Below are 27,434 nucleotides of genomic sequence, written 5' to 3' on the forward strand. Positions count from 1 at the left end.
CCCGCCCTGTGCCGTCCACCTCACATCAAGTGTTGAAGCTAACTGAGTGCAGTCCTTGAAGGCCATTGAGGACTGACTTGGAGGGGAGGTTGTGAGGAGTTTGATGTAAGGGGAGAGGTGTGAGGTAATGCATTACTTACGTGCCTTTCTGTAAAGAATGTTTTTATTATCTCTTTGAAAAGTATATATATTGATTTCTTGTGATATTTCATTCAGATTATAAAACAGATTGCATTTTTGATCAATATTTATAAAAATGTTATCAAAAATATTCAATAGATTCCCTTTCTTACTTAATTGGAGAATTTGGAGGTCTTGTTTTATGTTCGTGAATGTATGATTGGTATCAACCATATGAGAACCCACTGCCGAGAATCTGCCTATTTCGACGCATTAACATGTTCTTTATACCTTATGCTAAAATTGCGGCCTGTCTGTCCAATGTAACTGGCGGAACAATGCTGACACTTTAATTTGTAAACTACTGATTTCTGAAATTTGTTATTGAAGTTATTAATAGTGTGCTGATTATTTAAAAAATGAGCACTGTTTTTGGTTGTCTTGAAAGAAACTTTCATATTAAGTTTCTTGAAAACATTTGTAATTTCATAGATTTTACTATGAATGTAGGTGAAAAGGGCGCAACTGTCTTTTCTTTTTAGTATCTTTAGTTAATGTTGAAAACGATTTCTTCTCAAGTTTGCTAATAATTTTGTCCACAAATTGCCTGTTGAACCCATTACTTTTAGCTATTAAATTATCCAATCCATTTTTACAATCTACTTCTGACATGGGTATACTATAAGCCCTATGAATCATACTATAAAAGGAGGCCCTCTTATGTGCTGCCGGATGCATGGAATCTTGTCTAATTACGTTCACTGTTTGAGTGGGTTTTCTAAATATTTTATATCTAAGTTTATTGGAGTCATTAATGACTGTAATATCAAGAAAATTTAATGCTTTTTTATTCTCACTTTCAAAAGAAAATTTAATCTGTTACAATACCTCCTTTCCATTAGTAATGCTGTGATCAATTATTGTAAAAGTGTCGTCCACGTATCTCAACCAAAATATTATTCCCTTAATGTTGTTGATTTTATTTTCGAGAAAATCCATGTAAATTTCCGCCATAATTCCCGAAGCTGGGGCGCTCATGGGAAGACCTTCCCGTTTATAAAATTGACCATTAAAGGTGAAATAATTATTAGCGGTGACGAACTCAAGATATTAATAAAATCCGCTACCTCTTGCCTACTTAAATTACTGTATTTGAGTAGATTGCTCTTTACAAGATTTATAGTTTTTGATACCAGAATATTCGGGAACAAGTTTTTGATATCAAATGAATACATCTTCTGGTCTGACCGAATTCATGTTTAAATCTTTGGTATGATCACAAAATTCTTTGGAATTTTTAATAGACTTAAGCTATTACCTTCAAATCTGTAATGTTTTTAAAAAAAATTGTGTATAAATCTAGATGTCTTGTATATAGGGCTATTTTTGAAATTGATGATAGGTCTTATAGGTATATTCTCTTTATGCATCTTCGGTAGTGCCCTAGCTTGCAAGTAATCAGCTTCATTTTCCGTATCAAAATTTAATCACTAAATTTTACACTATTGAGAATCTTCCACCGTTTTGATACTAAAGTATAATAATGATAATAAAGTATCAAAACGGTGGAAGATTCTCAATAGTGTAAAATTCAGTGCCCTAGCTGTCGGGATACCCGGATTCATATTAATAAGCTTTTGAGATTCCGTTTCATTGACGATGAAAGAAGATAGTTTAAGAAGTTGCTTTAAGTTTCTTCGAATAATACTGCTCGGATCTTTTTTTTTAATAATTTTGATTTATGATTCATTACTCATAATGACCATAGCATTCCCCTTGTCTGCCTTAGTCAAAATCAAATCATTCTCCTTAATTTTCTGTTTCAACGAACCTATTATTTGGTTATAATGTGAAGGAACTCCAACTTATTCCCTTAATGTTATTGATTTGATTTTATTTACTTATTAAATTAGAAAGTTTTTTAAAATATTAAATCTAGTCTCTGTTGGTTCTTGATCGGTAACATCTGTACTGCATTTTCAGCTTCCGCCGTGATCGTGACTGCGCCCTTGAGTTTGAAGTGAACAGGCCAATTGAATTTGGGACCTTTCTCCATAATTCTTATTTCCGACTTATCAAAATGGGTCTTTGAAAGATTGATAACAGGCTTCGGAAATACGGGGATGGTTGAATGGGCCCAATTATTATAATCCGTAGATGAGGAAAAATAAGCCTTGGTTCTCTCAGTTGGATTTCTCTTGCGTCTTTCTATGCTAGTACGACAGAACAATCTTGTTTCGAACAGATTTTTAAAAAAATTAGGAATGAGTCCCTCTTTGAGACAGTTTTTTAAGAAAATAATGTCCTTACCTATTTTCACGATTTTGGTCTTTAGATTTAAATATTTGTTATAGTAATGAAGAGAAGTGGTGATAGACCACTTCATTGTTGGACTCCGCTCTTGATTTCAAAACAGTTTGACCTGCCTCCTTGAATTTGTACACAGCTCTTTGTCTCTCGATATAGTTGTCAGGTCAGGTATATCCTGCTACCGTATGTGACAGCAGACAGTACTACCTGCGACTGTCTGGCCGAGGGTTGGGCGGCCGTTACCAAACCTGACGAATTAAGGGAGAACCAATGGCTAAGGACAGAGGCGTTCACCCATAGGGGACTTAGTGTAGGAAATGACACATAAATTCAACAGGAAGCTGCTGCCTTCCATATATGGCAGGGGACTGCTAAAGGCTAAGGGAGATAACCCTGACAGAAAATCTTCTTTAACGTTAGGCCCAGCAAATCAGTTGGAGAGTAGTTGCAATCACTTTCAAGACAAATATGAGCCTCGGATCGAAGAACTCAAGACAATGACAACAGCTAGGTGCGTATGACGGCTTACAGCCTGAAGCTTCACCAGCTATGAAACCTAAATCAAGACCCAGTTGCCGGATTGGAATCTTGAATATTCTAACAATGACAAATAAAACTGAAGAAATAGTTGATATGATGGAAAGGTGGAAAATTGTCATCTTGGGGATGAGTGAAACCAAATGGAAGGCAACAGGAATAAGTCACCTCCGCATCTAGACTATAAACTATACTGGTCTGGAAATAACTTGGAGTCAAGAAATGGAGTGGGCTTTATACTTCATAAAGATATTGATGTTTGTAGCCAGATTGAATTTGTCAGCATGACCGAATAATTAAAGTGTCAGTAAATTGGAATGGTGACAAATATCATATAATCCAGGTCTATGCTCCACAATCAGGATGTTCAAATGAAGAAAAAGAAGCCTTCCTGTCCAACTTGGAAGAACATATGGATTGTGAAAATTTGGTAGTGATGGGAGATTTTAATGCTTAGGTTGGATCAGACAGACTGGGGTATGAATCCTCCCTGGGTCCTCATGGAATGGGGAATAGGAAGACAGAGGGTGAACATCTTCTAGATCTTTATATGAGGAACAATGTGGATGTAAGTAATGCTTGGTTCAAGAAAAGGGACACACATAAGATCACAAGATATAATTGGGACGATCAATATGGAACTGTGATTGATTATATACTCGCCGACCAAGACGTTTAGAAGATTGTAAATGATGTCGAAGTAATTCCTAGTGAAAATTTGGATGGAGACCACAGGCTGTTGGTTTGCAGATATCACAAAGAGAAGACCTCCTGAAGTCTACAACAAAAGAACACAAAAAATAAAACTTGGAGACTTTCTGAAGCAAGGGTGAAGGAAATGTTTCGAGAAAATGTTCGGAAAATGTTACCAAAAGAAGATCTGAGATCTGCAAATGAGGAATGGGATAACCTGAGGAGAGTATTGGTGAAGACAGCTGAGAGAATATGTGGAAGGCAGAGCCAAATAAGAAAATCCAAAGAAACAGCATGGTGGAATGAGGATGTAAAAGCTGCTGTCAAACCTAGAAATGGTGCAAGAAGAGCTTTCTACTGTGCCAGATTGCAAGGAAATCCAAGTGAAATAGAGGATAAACTATCATTTTACAGAGAAAAAAGATTACAGCTCAAAAGGGTAGTTGACATTGAGAAACAGAAATGCAAAGATCTTGACAATAGAATAGGGCAAGACAAATACAAGAAGCTCCTGTATAGCATTGTTAAAAACAAAAGAAATTATATTTTTTTTGCTATTTTGTTTTACGTCACACCGACACAGATATGTCTTATGACGACGATGGGATAGGAAAGGCCTAGGAAGTGGAAGGAAGCGGCCGTGGCCTTAATTAAGGTACAGCCTCGGCATTTGCCTGGTGTGAAAATGAGAAACCACGGAAAACCATCTTCAGGGCTGCCGACAGTGGGGCTCGAACCCACTATCTCCCGATTACTGGATACTGGCCGCACTTAAGTGACTGCAGCTATCGAGCTCAGTAAAGAAATGATAAAAGTACTATCAACACAGTAGAGCTTTCAAACGGAGAGGTAACTAGAAATGAAAATGAAATATTACAGGAGTTCAGTGGATATTTCAATCACCTACTAACTGTAATACAACTGACGACACACAAAATGACCCTCTAAACCCTATAAATTATAATGTAGAAAGTTTGACCTGGCTGGAAGTGGAAACAGCAATATGTAAAATGAAAAACAACAAGTCTGCAGGCTTGGATGAGTTCAGTGTGGGCATGATCAAAGCACTTGGAGAACCTGGAATACAATGGTTGTACAGAGTACTAAATCAAATTTGGGAAGAAAATGAAATCCCCAGTGACAGGAGGCAAGGAGTGATTATTCCACTATTTAAGAGAGGTGACCGAAAGAAGTGTAACAACTATAGAGGCGTAACCCTTCTATCTCATGGGTTAAAAATATATGAGACCATCCTGGAGAGAAAAATCTGAAAATTTGTTGAACCTAAACTTGAGGAAGAACAACATGGATTTAGAGTGAACAGATCAACGCTAGACCTCATTTCTTCAACAAGAATGCTCTTTGAAAAATACTGGGATAAGAATAGAATGGTCGTAGTTGTATTCTTGGATATTGAGATCATGTACCACGTAAGCACATATGGGAATATCTGAAATGTAAAGAAGTGCCAGATGAGAGCAAGGCATCTTCCATTAAAATAATGGAAAGATAGGAGTGGGGGCTCTCTCAAAGAAGGAAATGTTAGTAACAATTGAATGATTTCTTACTGAAAATATATTGTCCCACCATTCACGAATGGAGTACCTGGTGATAATTATTTCTGCAAATTTAAAAAACTTTCAGTCCAAGTCTGAAAAAGCCACAAAGTGTAGAATATTTTGAACCTGTAAAAATAAGTTACTACAGCAATGTTTCTCCGTATATATATTTATAATATTGATGAGACATTCTGTTCGGACCCACTCAAATAAAGGTAGTTGGAGAGAAGGGAAAAGTAGCACACAGAGCAAGCAGTGGTCCAGGGAAAGAAAACATCACTGTGCTACTTGGAGGTAATGCAGCTGGAGAAAATGTGTGGGATTCCTGGATCGCTAAGGATGTGTTTCAAGGAATGACTTATGCAGCTACACGCAATGGCTGAATGAAGGCTGAGACTGTTGAAAATAATTTCAAAAATAATTTTTTGATGAATATTTCAACAGAGAGACTAGTCGTACTGATCTACAATGGACATAGCATGTAGGATAATCTCTTATAGAGAGAGTATTAGCTAATAATAATGGCGTGTGGCCTCCAGAGAAGCCTGGTGCAGGTCTTTTGAGTTGATGCCTAATAGGTGATGAGTGTGTGTGAGAGAGAGAGAGAGAGAGAGACTGACTGACTGACTGTGAACTATCAAAATTAACCAAGGAATGTTAAAATCCTCAATCCAGGCACAAATCAAACCTGGAGCCCCTTGGACTAAAGGCCAGCACACTAAACATTTAGCCATTGGAGCTGGACAGATATTAGATGAACACAAAGTCACTATCAAGCTGCCATCACATGCCAGCCACGTTATACAACCCATGGATCTAGGTGGTAAAGGTGGTGGTGGTGGTGGTGGTGGTGGTGGTGGTGGTGATTATTGTTTTAAGAGGAAGTACAACTAGGCAACCATCCTCTATATAACACTAATCAGGGGGAAAAAGGAAGGGATCCGACACTTCAAAAAATGAAGACATCAGCCAAAGGAAGACAAGAGCCACGAAGGGCGTGAAAATGAAAGACACCCTAGCCCTCGCAAACCTAATAGCGTCGGGTCGGAAAAGAACAAGAGTTGACCAAGGGAGGTCAGATAGGACAGATGAAAGTGAGGAGCCTGCCACAAGTAAGTGGAAGCAATGCCAGGACACAGCTAAGGGCCCCATGGTCGCCAACCCACGCTCCAAATTTTAGAGCCCCTGGGGCCCCTTTTAGTCGCCTCTTACGAGACAGGGGATACAGTGGGTGTTATTCTACCGCCCCCACCCACAGGGGATCCATGGATCTAACTGTTTACAAATCACTGAAGTTGATGTGGGATAAAGAAATTATCAAATGGTAGAGAAAAAATAGTCTTAAATTGCCCAAGGGCATGTTTTCTTCAATCATATCAAGTAGTAATGAAGCCAGTGGTAATAGGAAAAGGTTTTTAAAAAGGCTGGAATTTTTCCTTTCTGTGCAGACATTGTTCCTGTGCAAAGTTATGATCCTCAAGCTTATGAAAGCTGGTGTAGTATTCATGAAAAACAAGATGCTGAAAATTCCCTGCATAACTGGACCTGCCCCATCTTCCCAGTCATCCACTGCAAACCCTGGCGACATAGCATCTACTAGTGCAGCTTCCCATTTCCCATTACTAGGAACAAATAGTCCAAGAATTTAATTTAGAGAATTGCTTCTAGACCACGTTAAACAGGCACCCAGGTCAGTCCCTGGTCAAAAAAAAAAAAAAAAAATTGTTTGTGGAGGAGCTGAAGTTATAACTTGAGTAGAGGCTATTGCAAGATTGAAAGAGAATGAAGATAAGAAATGTACAACAAATCTGAAAAACCAAAAGAAAACAGTTTCTTTAGAAAAATAAAAGTAGCTCAAGGATGTAAATACAGTAGAACGCCTCTTAACCGAAACCCGGCTTAACCAAAATGCTCTTGCAAAATTGTACTTTAATATTTTGTTTTTACCGTTTCATTCTTAGTCGTCAATATTAGTAATTCTCTTGCTATATGTGCTGAGAGCTACTAGACAAATCCTATTTTTATATTATGACTTATGCCAGAATGCACGTGTAGCATAAAAAACCAGTTTCTTACCCTCTAGTTGGTTCCATGATACATTTTTCTTGAACAAGCAGGAATTATTATTACTGTATTATTATTATTATTACTGTATTATTCGTGATGAAGATTATGCAGATGACTCTGAACTTGAGAATAGCAGTTCTGAAAATTGAGTTACAGCAGATGATGGATTTAATGCATTGGACGTAAGATTGATTTCGAATTTTTATTAAAATACAGTACCACACACTTTAATTACAGTACTGTAAGGAAACGAAATGGCGTATGGCTTTTACTGCCGGGAGTGTCCGAGGACATGTTCGGCTCGCCAGATGCAGGTCTTCTGATTTGACGTCCATAGGCGACCTGCACGTCGTGTTGAGGATGAAATAATGATGAAGACGACACATACACCAATGTTGGTTAAAATTCCTGACCCTGCCGGGAATTGAACCCGGGACCCCAGTGACCAAAGGCCAGCACGCTAACCATTTAGCCATGGAGCCGGACAGTACTGTAATAAAATTACTGTATACAGTATTCAGTTCAGTCAGTAGTAACAAAAATTGGCTCATTATTTCAGACTGCTTTGAGCTTTGGTGAACAAAGCAATGAATCTACACCAGCTGATGTACTGTTGATTAAACGGTGGCACGAATAGCTGCATGACAGCGCTGTACCAAGAAAATTCAGAAGAAAATCACTGATTTTATACAATGAGTAATATTATGTAAATATTTCAATGTTAATATACAGTATGCACCTTTGCTTAACAGAGTTAATGCATTTTTATTTCGACGTTTAACTTCCGAAAATATTTACCATGTGTCATCCAAAAAAAAAAAAAGTGTCAACTGAAGTGGCTCCGCCCCCTTTATTTTGGATAAACGGGGTTCTACTGTACACACAATAGCCTTAATGGGCTTTGGCTTACCAAGCGACTGCTCCTCAGGCAAAAGGCCTGCAGGATTACTAGGTGACACATGGCCAGTGCAACAAATTCTTTCGGCTGTTATTATTAGCTTTCTAGACTTGGGTCAGAGTTGTTCTCACAGAGATTGAGTGGAACTTGAACCACCCTTCAGATCCACATTCAAAGTTATGTTCAAGGGTAATGGTTACAGCGATTCCCAGATTCACAGAGCCCTGCATCCCAGAGAAACGACCAAGCAAATCTCACAGAAGGAAGAAGTGAAGGGAACTGCCTACCTGTCTTACATTCACAACACCACAGATCGAATTGCCAAGGTGCTCCGCAAACACAATATAAAAACCGTGTTTGGCACCGTCAACAAAATTGCTCACAGTCTGGCTAAAACCAAGGATAAATTGTCCCCGCTTTTACATCCAGGGGCATACAAAATTCCCTGTACTTGCAGTAAGGTAATTTTGCCAGAATATGATAGGTTACCATACTTAGAGATTCACTATTTCACAATATGCAAATAAATATACATACAGAGGACATCTGACCAATTAAACAAGAACAGTTAAGAGAGTTAAGATGCTTTACGAGAATGGAAGTTGAGAGCAATAATTTTCTTTGAATGACATTGATTTATGCCATCTTCAACTGATTCCTGCAGTTCAGGATCATTTTCCTCCTTTGTTAAAATACTTGTATCATATTTGAGGACAGTTCAGTTCATCTGGACAATCGACATGCTTTGCACTTAACAATCTGTCTGTAAATGAGTGCTGTATATAAACATTTTCTGTGACCAGGGTTGGATCGTGCCTTTGCCGGTGGGACCTAGTGTTTACAGTGCACTATGTCTTCTGGTATAGACTAGAGCAATTTTGTTACTTTCATTGATCTGTCTCAGCTTTATTCTTGGCTTTGACAAAATAAAAGTGACTATGAGTGATGCTAGTAATGCCATTCTTTCTGCAGCCAGTCCCTGCTATGGATGGTGTGAAAATATTGCTCATAAGGTCAGTTGGTGCATGCATTTCAGTGGGCTTGGCAGACTGATATGTAATAGCAACTTCTGGCTCGGTGAGGAAAGCAACGGGAAACTACCTCACTCCTCATTTCCCTAGTACGCCTCTTCAGTGATATCTAGGCCATCTATGACAGCTGATGGTGGAGCTGTTGAGGATCCAACCAGCCTTCGGGCTGAGGACTAAAAAAAGAAAAGAAAAAGGTGTTGGATTATAAATGGGTAAGAATGCATGGCTCCACTTACCAAGGTCTCGCATCTTGTGAATGTGGAGTGGTGACTATTGGGTCCCAGTTAAGTTTGCTATTTCTTTTCCTTTCTTGTTCCAGGGTCTTTTCATTTTATTTTTCTTATTCAAATCTTACTTGACTGACTTGCTCTCTTCCAGTCCAACGTTTACGTTTGCAAAACTTAGGAATTTTATTTTCCCTGTTCTTTTTGCCAATATTGTCATCCTTTGAGGGGTTAATTCTTCTATGATTAATGTTAAGAAGTACTGATAACCCCATTTGTTTCTACATAAAACATTTGTTACCAGACAATAAATGTAACTGCAATGATACTAAATGAAATAAAAAATAAAAAAATTAATGAAGCAATAAACTGTGTTAATTGTTTTCTTTCTATATTTTGTTGCAACATAATTGATATACAGTCATTTTTCATGATCCCATAATCCTAATAACTTAAAATCCCCTTAAAAAGAAACTTTTATATTAAATCATGATACTGGACAAACACAGTTAAAATATCTTTTGCACAATCCTGAAATAACTTTTCAGGAAGAATTCTGACTTACTTTTACTGTGCTGTGACTGTAAAGCTTTGTAAGAAAACAACTGGAGAAAAAGTAGAAATGCAAATGTCAGAAGAAGGGTTTGTTTTCAACAAACTACAGGAAAAGTAAAAGAGCAACTGTTGTCAATATCTAGTGTACACTGATAAGCCATTACATTATGACTACCCCAGTCCTGGGACATTTATCGCACCTGGAGCATAGAGAGGTACACGTGACAAGCTGGCAGCATGGTATATATATATATATTGTTTGAGTCGTCAGTCCATAGACTGGTTTGATGCAGCTCTCCATGCCACTTTATCCTGTCCTAACCTTTTTCAGTTCTACGTAACTGCTGCATCCTACATCTGTTCTAATCTGCTTGTCATATTCATACCTTGGTCTGCCCCTACTGTTCTTACCATCTACAATTCCTTCAAAAACCAACTGCACAAGTCCTACCGTTCTATCTCTTCTTATGGTCAAATTTAGCCACATCAATCTCCTCTCACCAATTTGATTCAGTATTTCTTCATTCGTGATTCGATCTATCCATCTTACCTTCAGCATTCTTCTGTAACACCACATTTCAAAAGCTTCTATTCTCTTTCTTCCTGAGCTAGTTATCGTCACGTTTCACTTCCACACAATGCCATGCTCCAGACAAAAGTCTTCAAAAACACCTTTCTAATTCCTATATCAATGTTCGAAGAGAGCAAATTTATTTTCTTAACGAAGGCCTTCCTTGCTTTTGCTAGTCTGCATTTTATGTCCAGTTTACTTCTGCCATCGTTAGTTATTTTATAACCCAAGTAACAATATTCATCCACTTTCTTTAAGACTTTATTTCCTAATCTAATATTTCCTGCATCAGCTGATTTTGTTTGACTGCACTCCATCTATATATATATAAAATAAGAGTTTTGTCTGTACATTGCTCAGAATTTCAAAAGAATGGTATTTCTGTATCGGTCATGTCCACAGCAACAAGGAAATGCAATTTTTACTTTTCCGTAATTTCCGTCTGTATGTATGTATGTATGTACACGCATCACTGGAAAACAGCGAAAGAGAACTTAATGAAAATCGGTATGAAAAGTCGGGGAATAAGTCGCTACAATCTAGGCCATAAATAATTTTATTCACGCTGATTGAAATGGTAGTTTAGGGGAAGGCCTAATATTTAATTTTCAAATATTTATGTTATTAGTGGTCCTATCTTAATAAAAATTGGTATGCAAAGTCGGGGAATAAGTCGCTACAATCTAGGCTATAAATAATTATATTCACATTGAGTGAAATGGTAGTTTACGGGAAGGCCTAAAACTTAATTCTTAAATATTTACATTATTAGTGGTCCTATCTCATTGAAAATTGGTATGCAAAGTCGGAGAATGAGCCATTACAATCTAGGCTATAAATCATTTAATTTACGCTGATTAAAATGGTAGTTTAGTGGAAGGCCTAAAATTTAATTCTCAAATATTTATATTATTAGTGGTCGTATCGATAAATACTACATAACCAAAGTTATATAGAATTAAATTTCCGACCATTTATATCTTATACATTTTTACCATACCGGCTATAACAACACAGATATTCATGAATTTGTCCATATTGTAACGCCGAACCACGAGAAAATGGGTTAAGAGAATTTAATGAAAATCGGTTTATTCAATTTTACTGTACTGTACCGACTATGACAACAGTGGTATTTCATAGCCAGAAGAAAACTAAATGTGAGGCCTACAATATAGAAAGCGCATAACATTGATCAACAATAATATTATATTGACCATTGTTTGTGGTGATGTTCTTTGTTTCTTATGCTGCCGCTCAACTCCGATAGATGGGATTACTGCTGCGTACCGAGTATAACAGCCTGACTGAATATTGGCGGGAAATAGCTGGCGAGTTAGAAAACTTTCTTCTTTAGCATGTCATTCCCCTGGTTCATACATTTTCTGATACCGTACTCCTGGTACGTAACTCACTGGTTCATCGTAGTATTCCAGCTATTCGATCCCTACTCTGACGCGCTGTTTTGAATGAGCAGTGTGCACGCTTAAGGCAGAGGCTCAGTAGTAGTAGTAGTAGTAGTAGTAGTAGTAGTAGTAGTAGTAGTAGTAGTAGTAGTAGTAGTAGTATGACCTGGTCTAGAATTACAATTTAGGCATATTCCAAATTATAGCCCCACAATTCACTAAATAACTCAAAATTCAACCCTGAAAAGAGGTGTTTCTTAAAAAGAGCTTCTTCCTCTTCACTTTTATTAAATTCTACATTCATTTTATTCAAAATTAGCAGTGAAGAGGGGGTTTCTCCTCTAGCGTAGGGGAAAAAATTGCCTCCAAGTCAGATAGATTTTTCCGCCGCCAGTGTAGTGAATTGAGATTTTCCGACTCATCAGGTACTCCTAGGAATCAGATTAGTTAAAGGGCATAGTTTTTGCCCTGGGACTCTCCACTATTCGACCCCTTCCCCCTCCGAAAAAAGACTAAGAGTGTTCACAGATCATGGCTGTCTGCGGCCTGGTCTTTCCAGCTCTGGAACTTTGGAATGTTGGACAGGCAGTGTAGTACTGTTCGGTGAAAGTGAGAAAATCTGTGCTTTTTCATTTGATCAAGTATTTCATGTGAAAGCATTACTTTTAACCGCACCATTCCTACTGACATCATTGTAATGACCTATGTTTATTTCAGTTGAGAAAACCACTAAGACAGTCTTTCTGAGGATGTATAAAGGCAGGTGGAGAATGAGTGCCTGCCATTATAATGAAAACTCCCCAACCTGATTGTGAGTGATGGTAGGCAAGCCGGCCTACCATTACAATGAAAGTTCCCTAATGCAGTCTTCATATGAGAAAAGACGTTTGGTAATTTCTCTGTCACGTTTCCAGTGTAATGTTAAGCTATGCAATTTAATACAGTCTTGCTCACAACATGTACACTACCTAACCTAGGATTGTGTATACAATGTAGAATTCCGTAGCGAAGCACGGGTACATCAGCTAGTATATAAATATAGGACAGGTCTACAGGATCACTGTTAGTTGTGTCTCTGGTGTCAGTATGGAAAAAGCTGGAGATGCCTGCAAATTTAATCAAATTGCAATGACACAGTGCATTCATACCAGCATAGCATGGTTTGTTGGCTACTCTCACATGTCTGTTGTCGAACACCTATAAAAACGGAAGCAACCCTGGGCAAACGATGATACATTGTCCAGCCGTTTGTCGACAACAGCTCATTGATGCCAGAGGCTAGTGGAGACTGCTGGGGATGGTTCAGTGACGATAGGACCACAGTTTGAGAAATCGACCAGAGGTACTACAGCGGTGACTAGGGCTATGTTTCACAGTCATCAAGAGTTATGAATTTCATGTTGTTGGTCCATACTGAACTGAGAATAACATATAAATTATGCACAGTAGAGTTTTCCACCTATTCAATACTAAGATGTATTTACAATATTACATTATATGGGACTAGTTTCAACCCTCCTCGGGGTCATCATCAGCCATATTAAAACATACACAATATTAGGCAAAATCCTAAAACATGTTTTTTAACATTAAGAATCTTCACAATATGAAGTGTGGTTGAAAGGTTGCAAATGAAAATGAGATATTACGTGTGATGCAGGTGAGTAATAATTAATACAAGTAAATTATACATACTAATAAGTCTGGAAAAAAAGTTTAAATATGGTGCTCTGTGTTGTCGACTCAGAGCACCTTATTTAAACTTTTTTTCCGGTCTTCTTAGTATGTATAATTTACTTGTATTAATTATTACTCACCTGCATCACACGTAATATCTCATTTTCATTTTCAACATTTCAACCACACTTCATATTGTAATTTATATATTCATAAGATTCTTACTGTTAAAAAACATGTTTTAGGATTTTGCCTAATTTTAATATGGCTGTTGATGACCCCGAGGAGGGTTAAAACTAGTCCCATGTAATGTAAATATTGTAAATACATCTTAGTATTGAATAGGTGGAAAACTCTACTGTGCATAATTTATATGTTACAATGTTTCGCAGCACATTTCAGCAAACACTACTGTACATGGTACTGCGGAGTCAAAGACCCAGTCTTACACCAATGATGACTGCACTCCAGCGGCAGTAGCACATGAAGTGGGCACAAAATTATAGACAGTGGACTGTGGATGATTGGCAAACAGCCACCTGGTCCAGTGAATCTAGATTCCTGGTTCATCACATCGATGGCCAAGCACATGTACACCAATTACCATCGTAGGCTATGGCACCCAGTTGCACTGTTGAATGGAAACAGGCCAGTGGAGGTCGTGTGATAATCTGTGTGACTTTCTTTTTGGAGGAGGGAAGGATACATTTTGAGGCCCATTATTCCAGTATGCCAATCCTTGACAGCTATCTGGTATCTGCATGTTATTGGAAACCAAGTTCAACCACTTATGTCGTCAACATTCCCCACTGGTGACGGCCACTTCCAACAAGACAATAAGCCAGGGCAAACTGCCAGGATTGTGAAGGACTAGTTTGAGGAACATATCAGTGAATTTGCTTTAGTGCTGTAGCTCCCAAACAGCCCAGATATCAACCCAATTTAACATTTATGGTTCAAATTGGACAAGCAGGTTCATGCTAGATTACCACTGCCCCACAGTGTATACCAACTGGAAGACCTACTGTTGCGCTTGTGGTTTGAGATACCCCAGGATATCTTCTGCCACTTGGCTGAATCGATGCCTCATCGAATGGCCACAGTTTCGCAAGCCAAAGTGATGCTAAACCTAAACCTACCTAATAAGGTAGGTGGCAATAATGTAACTGCCCATCGGTGTAGAAAGATATAGGAAAAGAATAAATAAAATTGGTAATAATAATAATAATAATAATAATAATAATAATAATAATAATAATAATAATAATAATAATAATAATAATAATAATCATATGGCCTCAGCTACCGTGTGCAGACATTTCAATTTGACGCCATCTGGCTGTCTGCTCGTCAATTTTGACGTTCCGTTTTACTCTAGGCCCACCAGATGGCAGACCAAGTACACCGAAACTCTCTTGGGCGTCAATGGCTGAGATTTAATGAATTTTGTCGGGTAAACACCAAATGTGTCACCAGAGATCTTTTACATGCCGACATCGTATGACATGGAATGTCGAATGGACTTTTTTCCGCCCTTCAAAAATCCGACTACCTCCGCCGGGTTTGAACCCACTATCTTGGGATCTGGAGGCCGACATTCTACCACTGATCTACAGAGGCAGCTAATAAAATTGGTAACTCAACATGTTTTAATTGCTACAGCCATGTCAAGACATGATGGGACAAAAAAAGTGATGGTTTGAAATTAAAACTAGTCCAAGATAGTGAAGTATTCAGCAGTGGTGATTATTGTTATACACGCAAAGCAATGGGATTATCAGCTCTCCCAACTCAAAACATGTCTCCCTCAAGACCAACAACTCCTCATTCACGTTGTAGGTGATGGGCTACTGCATGAAATAGGTATGGAGTACAGAGGGGATCGTATGTGCCCCAGAACCCCTGCGGTAACTGTGAAGGCCCTACAAGAACTCTGAAAAGTGATGGGCTAAGGAGGTGTTGGTGAAGTCCTCAACGGCAGTTTTGGTGGAGGAGACCTTTAGAATGCTGAAATTGGTAGATGAAGAAACTGTTCCTTTCGAGGTTAAGAAAGAAGAAACCACTGCCTTATAGCAAAGGGGGATCTTCAAGGCTAAGGGCAACAACCTCAACAGACAAGAACCGGCCTGGAGGCTATAAGTGACAGCCCTACCACTAGGCTAGGGAGCCCGAATTTCATGATTACAGAAACAGCACGAATCGACAGCTGGCGGGATCTTTTATAGATGACCTTTGGCATGAAAAGGAAACTAGGCTTCTGGTATGTTAGAACCTTGAGAGAACTAGCAGAAGTGACAAGAGAGATGACAGAACCAAGCGAGTTGGCTATGTGGTTTGGGTCACACAGCTACGAGTCTGCATTTGGGAGATAGTGGGTTCGAACTCCATGGTTGGCAGTCATGAAAATGGTTTACCGTGGTTTCCCACTTTCACACCAGGCAAATGCAGGGGGTGTACCTTAATAAAGGCCATAGTCACTTCCTTTCCATTCCTAACCCTGTCCTATTGTCGCCGTAAGATCTTGAAGTAGAATGCAGCGATGTAGTTAAATAATACCCCTACTATCATTGATTATACTTATATATATGCATGTGTATTTTCACTCAACACAATACAATAACACTTGAAATATAATACACAATTTACAATTGATCTGCAAAGCAGTATCAATATGGTAAGACTTATCTACGATAGTTCGCTACATCAACAACTGACTGTCAACACATCACTCTTACTAAACCACAATAGATCTGCCATGCAGTATCAACAACACAACTCCATAACAACTCACTGCCAATCCACCACCTTGTGGTATCAAAACAGCTGAACTGCGATAACACCACCACCTGACTTACATCTCTGTACAACTCAACTCTTTAGGTCTTTTTTTCCAGACCACCATTCAAGTTAGCCATGCGTTTAGGGGCGCGCAGCTGTGAGCTTGTATACGGGAGATAGTGGGTTCGAACCCCACTGTCGGCAGCCCTGAAGATGGTTTTCCGTGGTTTCCCATTTTCACACCAGGCAAATGCTGGGGCTGTACCTTAATTAAGGCCACAGCTGCTCCTTCCCACTCCTAACCCTTTCCTATCACATCGTCGCTATATCATCTATCTGTGTCAGTGCGATGTAAAGCAAATAATAATGATAATAATTTTTTCCAGAGTTGGAGTTTGACAGTTAAGTGGCAAAGTGCTGAACTACAGAGAGTAAACAAACCAATACCAAGCAAGGTTGCCAAGAATAGGCAGTGCCACGCCCCTCTCATGGGCTCTCGTTCTGAAAGTCATGATTCAATTTCTAAAGATTTATTATAGGCAATTTCATAATACTAGAGTGCACATGATAACACAATAAAAAACTTTTAAGACTAACATGAGATTAAAAACTATAAGTTCAATAATTTGCACTGCCTTTCCTCAAAAGCTACCAACGATCAATGGGTTACGTAAAAGATGTAAATCACAAAACATGATGGGAATATTTGACGTAAAACAGAATAATTCAATGCAGGGAATGACAAAGTATAGTCAAAAAACAACAAAAATAACCAGTTCATAACTCAATGATGATCACTACTGCAATGCTAAAAAAATAACAGAACATATGACGCGGAACAGAATAATTCTATGAAGAGAATCACAATGCATAATTTAAAAACAAAATTACCAGCTCAGGATGCAATGACAATCACTACAGGTATTCCAATGTTAAGTAAATAACTAAAGAGTACCCCTAAGTAAAAACAATTATTTGCTCGTCTGGCTCTGAGCTAATCTGTGGGGAGTGGTTCGATTTCTTCCATGTAAGGGGAAAAAGAGGAAGTGATCACACGCAGAAGGATATTTTCCTCAGTTCTTGAGCTGACTGCTGGTATAACATCAATTAGACCGCTTAGAAGAACTTAAGTTGACGTTGACTATAGCAACGAATCAGAAGTTTAGGTCATTGTTGGACGTGAGAAACAAGACGGGTGCCGACATCAGCAGCCTAGTTTTCAAAGAATTTCAATGGAAGATAAAGGCTATCAACAGATGATTTGAACAAGAGAACAAATAATTCGACATGAGGAAGCTTACAACACTGGAAAAGAAAGAAAAAATCTACATAAAACTTAGGAATTGATTTGAAGCTCTCCGGGAGATACAGGATCATGGTATTGAGGCTAAATGGACTTGGGTTAAAAATATCTTCTCTGAAACTTGCAAATGTGTGCTTGGCTTTAAAAACTGTCTGAAGAAAGAATGGATGACCGAAAATACGTAGGACTTAATAAATCACGAACAAGACATAAAGGCCCAACAAACACAAGCAAAAGAATGCACTAGAATGCCCTAACATAAACAGAGTTCAAAGCCATTGACCATTTAGTAGAGAGAAGTGTAAAGAGGGATAAGAGGGGGACAGGTCTAGAGGGCACAGCTTGCTGCAGAAAGGGGAGATACCAACAAAGACAAAGAACTACTGCCTCTGTGGGTCGGAGCAGAAGAATACATCCACAGTATCCCCTACCCATCATGAAAGGCGATTAAAAGGGGGACTCCCAGGGGCTCTTAGCTTTCATCTTTCAAATCCAACCTTCCTTGGTCAACTCATGTTCTCTTCTGATCCCGATGGTATTAGGTTTGTGAGGCCTAGGGAGTCTCATTTTCACATTCTTCATGAGCTTTTCCGTTTTTCCTGATACCATCATTCTCTGAAGTATCGGATCTCTTCCATTTTTTGTCTAAGTAATGTTCAGAGAGGATGGTTGTCCATTTGTATTTCCTCTTAAAACTATAATCACCATTATTACCGTCAAAGAACTATATAGCATCACTAAAATGTTGTTCAAGAGAGGCTTCAGTAGGAGCAGGCCAGAAAGAAGCAAGGACAGAAGGCTGCTGGCAATGCATGAAGTACAGATATTCTCTGAAGCCCTTAACAAAGAGCAAGCAAAAGGGAGAGTTAACCAAGGGAACCTACAGTAACAATTTGTGGAGCATACCATACCAGGCGAAGTGTTCACAAGGATAATTTTGAACTGAATTAAGGATTCTGTAGAAACAATTCTAGGAAAGGAGCAAGAAACTGCAGTTGTGTCGATCTTATAAACACGTAACACAATTATAACTGAACAGAGACCTGAATGGCAGAAATCGCTGTATTTGATCTTTAATGTCTTCAAGAAGGGTTTTGACTCAGTCAACAGGAAAGTTATGTGGCATGTTTTGGAAAAACATGGGATCCCTCCAAAAATTATTACGGTACTATCATCAAGAAAATGTATGAATGATATAAATGTCAAGTTCTGCAAAATGGAAAATTAATGAAATCCATTTGAACTCATTCTGGAGTGTGACAAGGCTGTACACTCTCACCCATACTATTCCTGTTCAATAGAGTGATGAAGGTTATGGCAGATAGGAAGAGAGGTTAGTATTCAATAGGGAATGCAAGAAAGGCTTAAAGACACTGATTTTACAGATGTTGTCCGCAGAGATTCTGTGATATAGAAGATGTTAAGTGAAGGAGGAAGTAGACCAAACCAATTTCTTTGTATACCTTGGTAGCATTGTTTGAAAAAATTCAAGAGCAGATGATATCTCAAGAGCTGAATTCAGAAAAACAAATGGAGCCTTTGTGCAGCTGTACAGTATTCTGTTTGATGAAACAAGAATATCTTAAGAAGAACAAATCTTTAACTGTTCAGCACGAATGTGGTAGCAATTCTTCTGTCTAGCTGTGAAACTTGGAGGACCATAAACCAGACAGAAAACCAAATTATAAATGGAATGGTTAGATGTGATATCAAATGATTACATGTGGAAGCCAACAAACCTTCAACCAATAAATGCCTAGAGAACAGATTAAGGAGAGAAATTCATTGTGGATCGGCCACATTTTGAAAAACCTGCATGGGCTATAGGAAGGTCAGCAATGGACTGGAATATACGCTCAAGGTGCGCAGAGACATGGTCACCCAAGAACGGCCTGGAAGAGAACTGGTGAAGAAGAAACCATGGAAACAAGGAAAACTTTGAGTGAAGTAAAGCAGATGGCTGACAATAGGACCAAATGAAGGTTCTTCATGGCCGCCCTATGCACCGAAAGATGCATAGGAGGTAAGTCAAGTAATTCTAAAACGAAAGACAAAGAATTATGGTATCAGTTTTAAAAAGAAAGGGAAGGGCATTAAAAGGCGTCAAGATGAAGAGCTCCTTAGGCATTGCAAAATATCATCAGGGTTGGAAAATAAAAGATGCTGATCGAGAGAAATTAGGTAGGCAAAATAAAAGAGAGGAGCTTGGCACATGTAAGCGGAAGTAGAGTTGTCATATTTCCTGAAAAGGCAGGAATTTCCTTAATAAATATGTCCCATCTGAATTTTTAGTTTTATGCAGATGTCTTGAATTTTTACTATTTGTGGGGTAAAATTCAAAGCTCCTCTCTGTGCACGTAATTAAGTGAATTTCATTACCTAATTCAATCAAAATTTTGTTTTTTAACTTTTCCTGTTAAAAAAGTAGTGGAGAATTACAGGGAGGTGTGTATAAAATGGATGACTTTACAATCACTCAATCCCTTTTATTATGAAAATTTGTCTCCGAAACATCTCGAGGAAATTGAATGGCTGCCAAGTGTAGGGAGCTGCATCAGTCACTTGAAAAAGAACATCTCCCCTCTGTTTCACTCAGGCTTCAAGAGGTTCACAGTGTAGTCAAATAAAACAGCAATTGCTGAATGATTTGCCCTCTCCAACCATTACCATGAAAGGATAAATTAACACTGTAAATTTCCAGATTTTAGGAAAATGTTAAAATGGTTCTGGTAAATTACGGGACTGCTAATAACCATAATATTGCATTGAATATTACTCTAGCAGTCCCCTACTTCTTTACCTCTGCCGTTAAAACATATAAAACAAATGATACGTCACCCCCAAGGCTTTGACTCTGATTTTAGGAGTAAGTTAGTCATAACTAATGAGATTAGAAATAACAGAGCAAAGTATACGATTTTTCAGCTGACAAGTGATTCTGATTAAAAGTCTAAAACCTCCATCTTATGTAAAAGCTACATTTCATTATTTCAAGGAATTGGGGCAATTATGTAAGCGAGTGGCAAATCCTTTTGATACTGAATTGTCATCTAGGATAGTGAGGCAATAACAGAGTGATCATAACAATGTACTAGTGTCAATAACCTAAAATAATTGCTACTATAATCTGTTTTATGGCAAGTTTGAGCAAAAAAATGTTCCCCTCAGGTTCCATCACTATGGAAAATTCTCTGACTTTTCCAGAAATTAGACTGATTTCCTTGATTTTCCCTGACCACAATGCCCTTCCACAACTTTTAATTCGGGAGATAGTGGGTTCGAACCCCACTGTTGGCAGCCCCGAAGATTGTTTTCCGTGGCTTCTCATTTTCACACCAGCAAATGCATGGGCTGTACATTAATTAAGGCCACGATTGCTTCCTTCCCACTCTTAGCCCTTTCCTATACCATCGTCACAAGGCTTCTCATTTTCACACCAGCAAATGCAGGGGGTGTACATTAATTAAGGCCACGGTTGCTTCCTTCCCACTCTTAGCCCTTTCCTATACCATCGTCACAAGGAAAACTGTGTTGGTGAGACTTAAAGCAAAATGTAGAAAGAAAAATAATTAGGCTATAATTTCACTGACTTTCCAAAACGTGGACACCCTGTTTTCAGTATCATTATCAGTCGTGTAGGCCTATATATATGCAGTCAATCAAGAGAAATTTGAAGTCAAATGAAAACTGCAGAACTGTAGGTGACCTAGATCATGTATGGTACTCTTAACATCCTACCTGCAGTTGCAGTCATGATGATCAAACAGCTTGTCAAATATGCTAATATAGCTGATCTCTTGTAGTTTTGTCGTTGCTTAAAGCACACATTAATCGATTCAGTTAAATGTGAAGTGGTGCATATCTTTCTTTCATGATAATTATTTTCAGGAGGAACAAAAGGAACAAAAATGAATATATGAAATAATATAAGGATGTGACAAACTCCAATAACTATAAACACTGTAGAATGACCATAGGCTGCTAACAGTGCTCCTCCAGCAAATGGACCAGCAGTTCCCCCGATGAATGTCATGGCCTCCACCAAAGAAATACGACTGGTTCGATTATCACAGCTTGAAATATTAGATATGTAGCTCATAACTGCCATTATGCAACTCACAAAACCACCAAACATGCCTGAGAATGCGCTAGCCAAAATTATAGGCCACAATGGTCCGTTTAAATTATCATATGAAACACATACGTATACAATTGAACTCAAAATCCCTCCTATTGGTGGCATAATCAGTGGTAGCTTCCGGCCAAAAGAGTCACCCCATGAACCCAAAAATATGGTTGAAATTATAGAGGGTATGACGAGGGCAGTAGTTGAAATTAGAATCCACACAGAGGCATCATTCTGAACAAATCCAAGATTAGCTTCATTTTCTGGGGCATACAAATTCCGGCAAACACTGAAATTGAATTCTGATGCACAGACTTTCTCATATACCAAATCTTGAAAAGCTACATACTGCATAAATGTTGCAAACATATATAGCAGCAAAACAGGTTCTATGGTTATATTTCGCAGACATACAAAAATTCCGTTGGGAATAAGATCCATTATTTCGTATCAAATTCGACAACGCGTTGCAATTATACAAAAAAGTGAAACAAAGATACTTGGTGAACGACAAAATGGGCAGATTATTCAATATACCGGTAGATGAAGGGAACAGTTGGCGATGATCAGCGAATGATTTAGTTACTACCGGTATTAATTGTTTATGCGGAAAGAAATGCAATTAACTTGAACAGCGTTTAGCATCTTCCATTTTCAGGTAGTTGTGATTGCTGTGTGACCGAGATAAAGTGTTTACTGAAGGAACAGCTGATGGGTTGACTTAACCTAATCCCACTCGCAGAATGCAGAAATAAAACATAACCTCAAAACGATCAGAATCGCTTGTTGAATTTGTGTACCGGGTGTGGAGTAAGGTGAGAGCTATTCCGGTTCCGGTAGTGCTGCCAACTGAATGAAAATGAAATCTGAATTGAATCGAGAATATGATCGATCGATATGAAGTTTCTAAACCGTTATTATCTTAAGCCAACAACTGTGTCACACACACATTATATAACATTTCACGATGCGAATCTTGTTCCTAGCATGAATTATATTGTTTGGCTTTGCTGTGTAAACGACGATAGCACTAGTACGGAAAGTGTACGCCAGATGTCACACAGCGATGCATAAGCGATCAAGGTCAGTCTAGGAAGGTCTGGTCACACTACCACAATCCTTTGCAGTGGCGGCCATGTTGGGTCTTAAATATCGTTATGTGGGCGTGCCCGACGTGATGATGTGAGTTATTACCTGTATTTTGAAGGAAAATGGGATACTGTGCCGCACCAAATTGTCAAAATAAGACAACTGACGGGATTAGACTGTTTCGCTCCCAGAGAGATAAGCAATGGAGAGCTCAGTGTGTACAGAACTGTAGGCGTGACAAATGGCAACCTACAGATAATTCCGTCTTGTGCGAGGTTAATGAAGTTATACATTCGTATTATTCCTGAAGAATAATATGGTTATATGAACGATGTTTTATATTTATGGGTCTTATTATGTATTTGGTATTTTTTCAGCCCGGTCAACAACATATTTCTAACGTTAAAAGTGGAAATTATTGAAATCTTACTTTGAGTGCGTCTCAGAGGAGAGATGTGTTCAGTGCGATGTTCAGGAACCCACCATCCCGTCCCAAGAAGTAAATTTACTTTTATAACCTAATGAAGAATATTACACGCCATTTTCATTTCTAAAGTAGCTACTTGCATTCCTATTAACCAATGTAAAGTGGCACATGATCTTGTTCCCGTCAGTAATGTAAATCATAATCCGTTACCAAACCCAGCACAATAAAAGCGCAAGGTCTTGTCCAGATCCTATCCTAACGTAAGTAAACACAGATAGGGAATCTGTCACCTGGGCGACTTCTCTAAATGCAGATCAGTGGTGATTGATTGATTGATTGATTGATTGATTGATTAATTGATTGATTGAAATCAAGAGTTGACCAAGGGAGGTCGGATAGGATAGATGAAAGTGAGGAGCCAGGCACAAGTAAGTGGAAGCAATGCCGGGACTCAGCTAAGAGCCCCGTGGTCACCAGCCCACGTTCCCAAGTTAGGAGCTCCTGAAGCCCCTTTCAGTAGTCTCTTATGACAGGCAGCGGATACCGTGGGTGTTATTCTACTGTCCCACCCGCAAGGGGAAATCTATTCTGGATTGTGACCACGAGGCCCTTAGCTGAGTCTTGAAATTGCTTTCACTTACTTGTGTCAGGCTCTCACTTTAGAAAGTTTTTCATTTCCACGCACTTTGTGGCCTTCATCTTTCTTTGGCAGATACCTTCATTTTTCGAAGTGTTGGACCCCTTCCATTTGTTTTCTTCAGGTTAGTGGTTGCCCAGTTGTACTTCCTTTTAAAACAATAATCACCACCACCACTTTGTACGATATAGCTGCATAGGTTATCAATAAAATAGTTAAGAGTAGCTAGGTACATCACTCTTGTTGCATATGTGCAGAGTATTTTTGCCTTAGAACACAAAGAAATTACCATATGAATGGGTAACAATAGTTACCATACATAATTTAATGCACTCAACTCAAGAGGCATTCAGTGTTTGTCAACATACTGGGGTAACCTTTTAGAAACGCAGTATCGGTAATTACTTTCTTAATAAAGAAAACGCTAAAGGTAATTTACTACAACTATCTTTTAGTACTTTAAGTACAGTACCGGTACTTCAAGTTCAGTATTTCATGGACCGGTAATTATAATTATAATATGACACATGTACTGTACAGATTTCTCTGTTTCTGTCAATAATATTACGTATTTGACAGATGATATTAATAAGAAACGCAGTAAGACCAAGTTGTAAGGAAGTAAAAGAGTAGGACATGAGCTTTTATGTTTATTTTTGTTTCTCAAAAAGGAAAAACAATCAGGCTCTTCCTATTCAAATAGCTGTGAATGTATGGAAGTCATTTAAGTGTTATACGGTTATATATGCATGAACAGTAGATGCCCAATTAAATTATACATGAAAAATAGTTGGTAATTTGTTTTTATTTCAATGTACGATACCGAAATCATCTAAATTCCAATACACTTGCCTTTGGTTACGCTCGGTTAAAGACCCAATATGGCGGCTCCATAAGTAGCATTCGTGACTTGACCTCCCTACACAGACCTTGTAAGCTATTCATAGTCTGTGTTTCAAAGGTTGCCAGTACGAATCTCGAAATTGCTGAGGTCGACCGATTCAGAACTAGCAGGACGAATAGAAATGAATAGTGTGACGACACCCTCTGAATCACATGTTAACAGCACCGCCGTCTCGATCCTCTTATACTGACTGCTCTATGCCACTGTTTTAACACAGGAAGGCGCGACTACCAATATTTCTCTAACTCGCCGTAAGAGTGCAGCAGTAGACGCTCAATCTTCGCTGTCAGTGTGGGTGTAGTACTGTGTTATTGGTGCATGAATGTGTGTGAAAACCTGAGTTATTTCGTACAATGAGTAAACGTGTCTGGTCACTTCCGTTCGCACAAGATATATTTGGGTATACAACTGTGAAATGAATTAATCATGTTATGCTTATAGATATTTCAAAAGTGATTTTAAGGTGTTGGTACTTGTTTCTTTCCGTTCGTGCAAGGTATATTTTTCGTAGAACTGAAACTTCAGATTCTTTCCCCGAAATATTCAACTGTTATTTACCGTTTTGCCAATCTCGGCAAGGTTGTTCGCAGCCAGAAAAGATACGACTCCATGAAATACCGTCTAGAAGGGCATTAAGAGAAAAGCGGCTGTCGGCTTTATCTAGGCAATGGGCCTAATAAAGGAAGTAATTGGATATCCTCAGATTACTCTCGCAACTGTGCCTTTACACCTTATTTCAGAAGGTGATGGAGCCTCCGCGGCTCAGGCGGCTCAGGCGGCAGCACGCCGGCCTCTCACCGCTGGGTTCTGTGGTTCAAATCCCGGTCACTCCATGTGAGATTTGTGCTGGACAAAGCGGATACTCCGGTTTTCCCTGTCATATTTCATTCCAGCAACACTCTCGAATATCATTTCATTTCATCTGTCATTCATTAATCATTGCCCCGGAGGGGTGCGACAGGCTTCGGCAGCCGGCGCAATTCTTATCCTCGCTGCTAGATGAGGGCTTCATTCATTCCATCCCTGACCCGGTCGAATGACTGGAAACAGGCTGCGGATTTTTTCCAGAAGGTGATTGAAGCCGTGGAGGATAGTGGATTCCTTGTGATAAGAATTGTGACGGACAATCACAAAACGTCTTCATGTTTAGACATTTTGGACAACCTCAGATATCCAGACGATAATATTCCAATCAATCTGGAAACAGGAAATTAAATCCTAAGTTGCGGGTACTAGATTCGTGTTGTTGAAGAGAGGATGGAGTGTGACATTTGTGTCAGCAACATTTCACTGCCTAGAGCTTCGACACTGCTAAATGGAACTGATTATGCATCAGGACAGAGGAGGAGTTCGATACCAAAACCTAGTTTTGTTGCTCTGGTGAAGCATCTGCAGGAGTTCGTTTAAGCTGCTGTGCCCTACTGTCGAAGTCTTTCAAACGTACGAGCGTAATACGAGGACTTGCGACGTCTTCCCTTTCAGAATACCGGGCGAGTTGGCCGTGCGGTTAGGAGCGCGCAGTATGAGGTTGCATCCGGGAGATAGTGGGTTCGAACCCCACTGTCGGCAGCCCTGAAGATGGTTTTCCGTGGTTTCCCATTTTCACACCAGGCAAATTCTGGGGCTGTACCTTAATTAAGGCCACGGCCGGTTCCTTCCTATTCCTATCCCATAATCGCCATAAAACCTATCTGTGTCGGTGCGACATAAAACAAATAGCAAAAAAAAAACTTTCAGAATGTGTTTTGTTACAGTGTGAGGTCAAAGAACATCAGCAAACTGTTAGTGATATTATCCTAACCAAGTTCGTAAGACCTCTATTATTTGGTATTGCGTTGGCAAGAACACAAAAAGTACGGTACCACTCCAAGCCTTCGTCTAGGAAAATCTTTAAATTGTGCATGAAGAGGCCAACTGCGACTTCATACAGGTAATATTGCCGATATTTATTATTACTGATGTAATTTACGAGCTTGAGTGAACATATGGCCATACTGCATAGTGTTTTGTAGACTGTCGTCATTAGAAGAAATTTAGAACATTGTGCGTCTATGTCTGCCATCTAGCGGAGAAATTTTGTCGCAGCGTAGTCGCAAAAAGGCTCGCATAGAGCAGGCAGTATAGGAGGATTGAGACGGTGGTGGTTAACAGCACCACCGTCTCGATCCTCCTATACTGCCTGCTCTATGCGAGCCTTTTTGCGACTACGCTGCGACAAAATTTCTCCGTTAGATGGCAGACATGGACGCACAATGGTCTAAACTTATTCTAATGACGGCAGCCTACAAAACACTATGCAGTATGGTCATATGTTCACTGAAGCTTGTAAATTACATCAGTAATATTAAATATCGGCAATATTACCTGCACGATGTCGCAGTTGGCCTCTTCATGCACAATTTGAAGATTTTCCTGGACGAAGGCTTGGAGTGGTACCGTACTTTTTGTGTTCTTGCCAACGCAATATGAAATAATAGCGGTCTTACGAACTTGGCTAGGATAATATCACTAACATTTTGCTG

General features: G+C 39.0%; 1 protein-coding gene across 2 annotated transcripts in view; it reads right to left on the reverse strand.

Moving 5' to 3' along the window:
• LOC136864790 (lysosomal proton-coupled steroid conjugate and bile acid symporter SLC46A3) overlaps window positions 1–22,618 on the reverse strand; it is a 76,991-nt gene extending 54,373 nt beyond the window's left edge. For both annotated transcript variants that reach the window (XR_010859372.2, XM_067142189.2), the window contains exon 1: window positions 21,468–22,618. Coding sequence is in view for 1 of the 2 variants with exons in the window: in XM_067142189.2 (XP_066998290.2) it covers window positions 21,468–22,296 (829 nt within the window). In the remaining variant the exon portion in view is untranslated. The remainder of the gene's footprint in view (window positions 1–21,467) is intronic.
• Between the last annotated feature and the right edge of the window lie 4,816 nt (window positions 22,619–27,434).

This window comes from Anabrus simplex, chromosome 1 (genome assembly GCF_040414725.1).
Source record: "Anabrus simplex isolate iqAnaSimp1 chromosome 1, ASM4041472v1, whole genome shotgun sequence".
In the NCBI taxonomy this organism is placed as follows: Eukaryota; Metazoa; Arthropoda; class Insecta; order Orthoptera; family Tettigoniidae; genus Anabrus; species Anabrus simplex.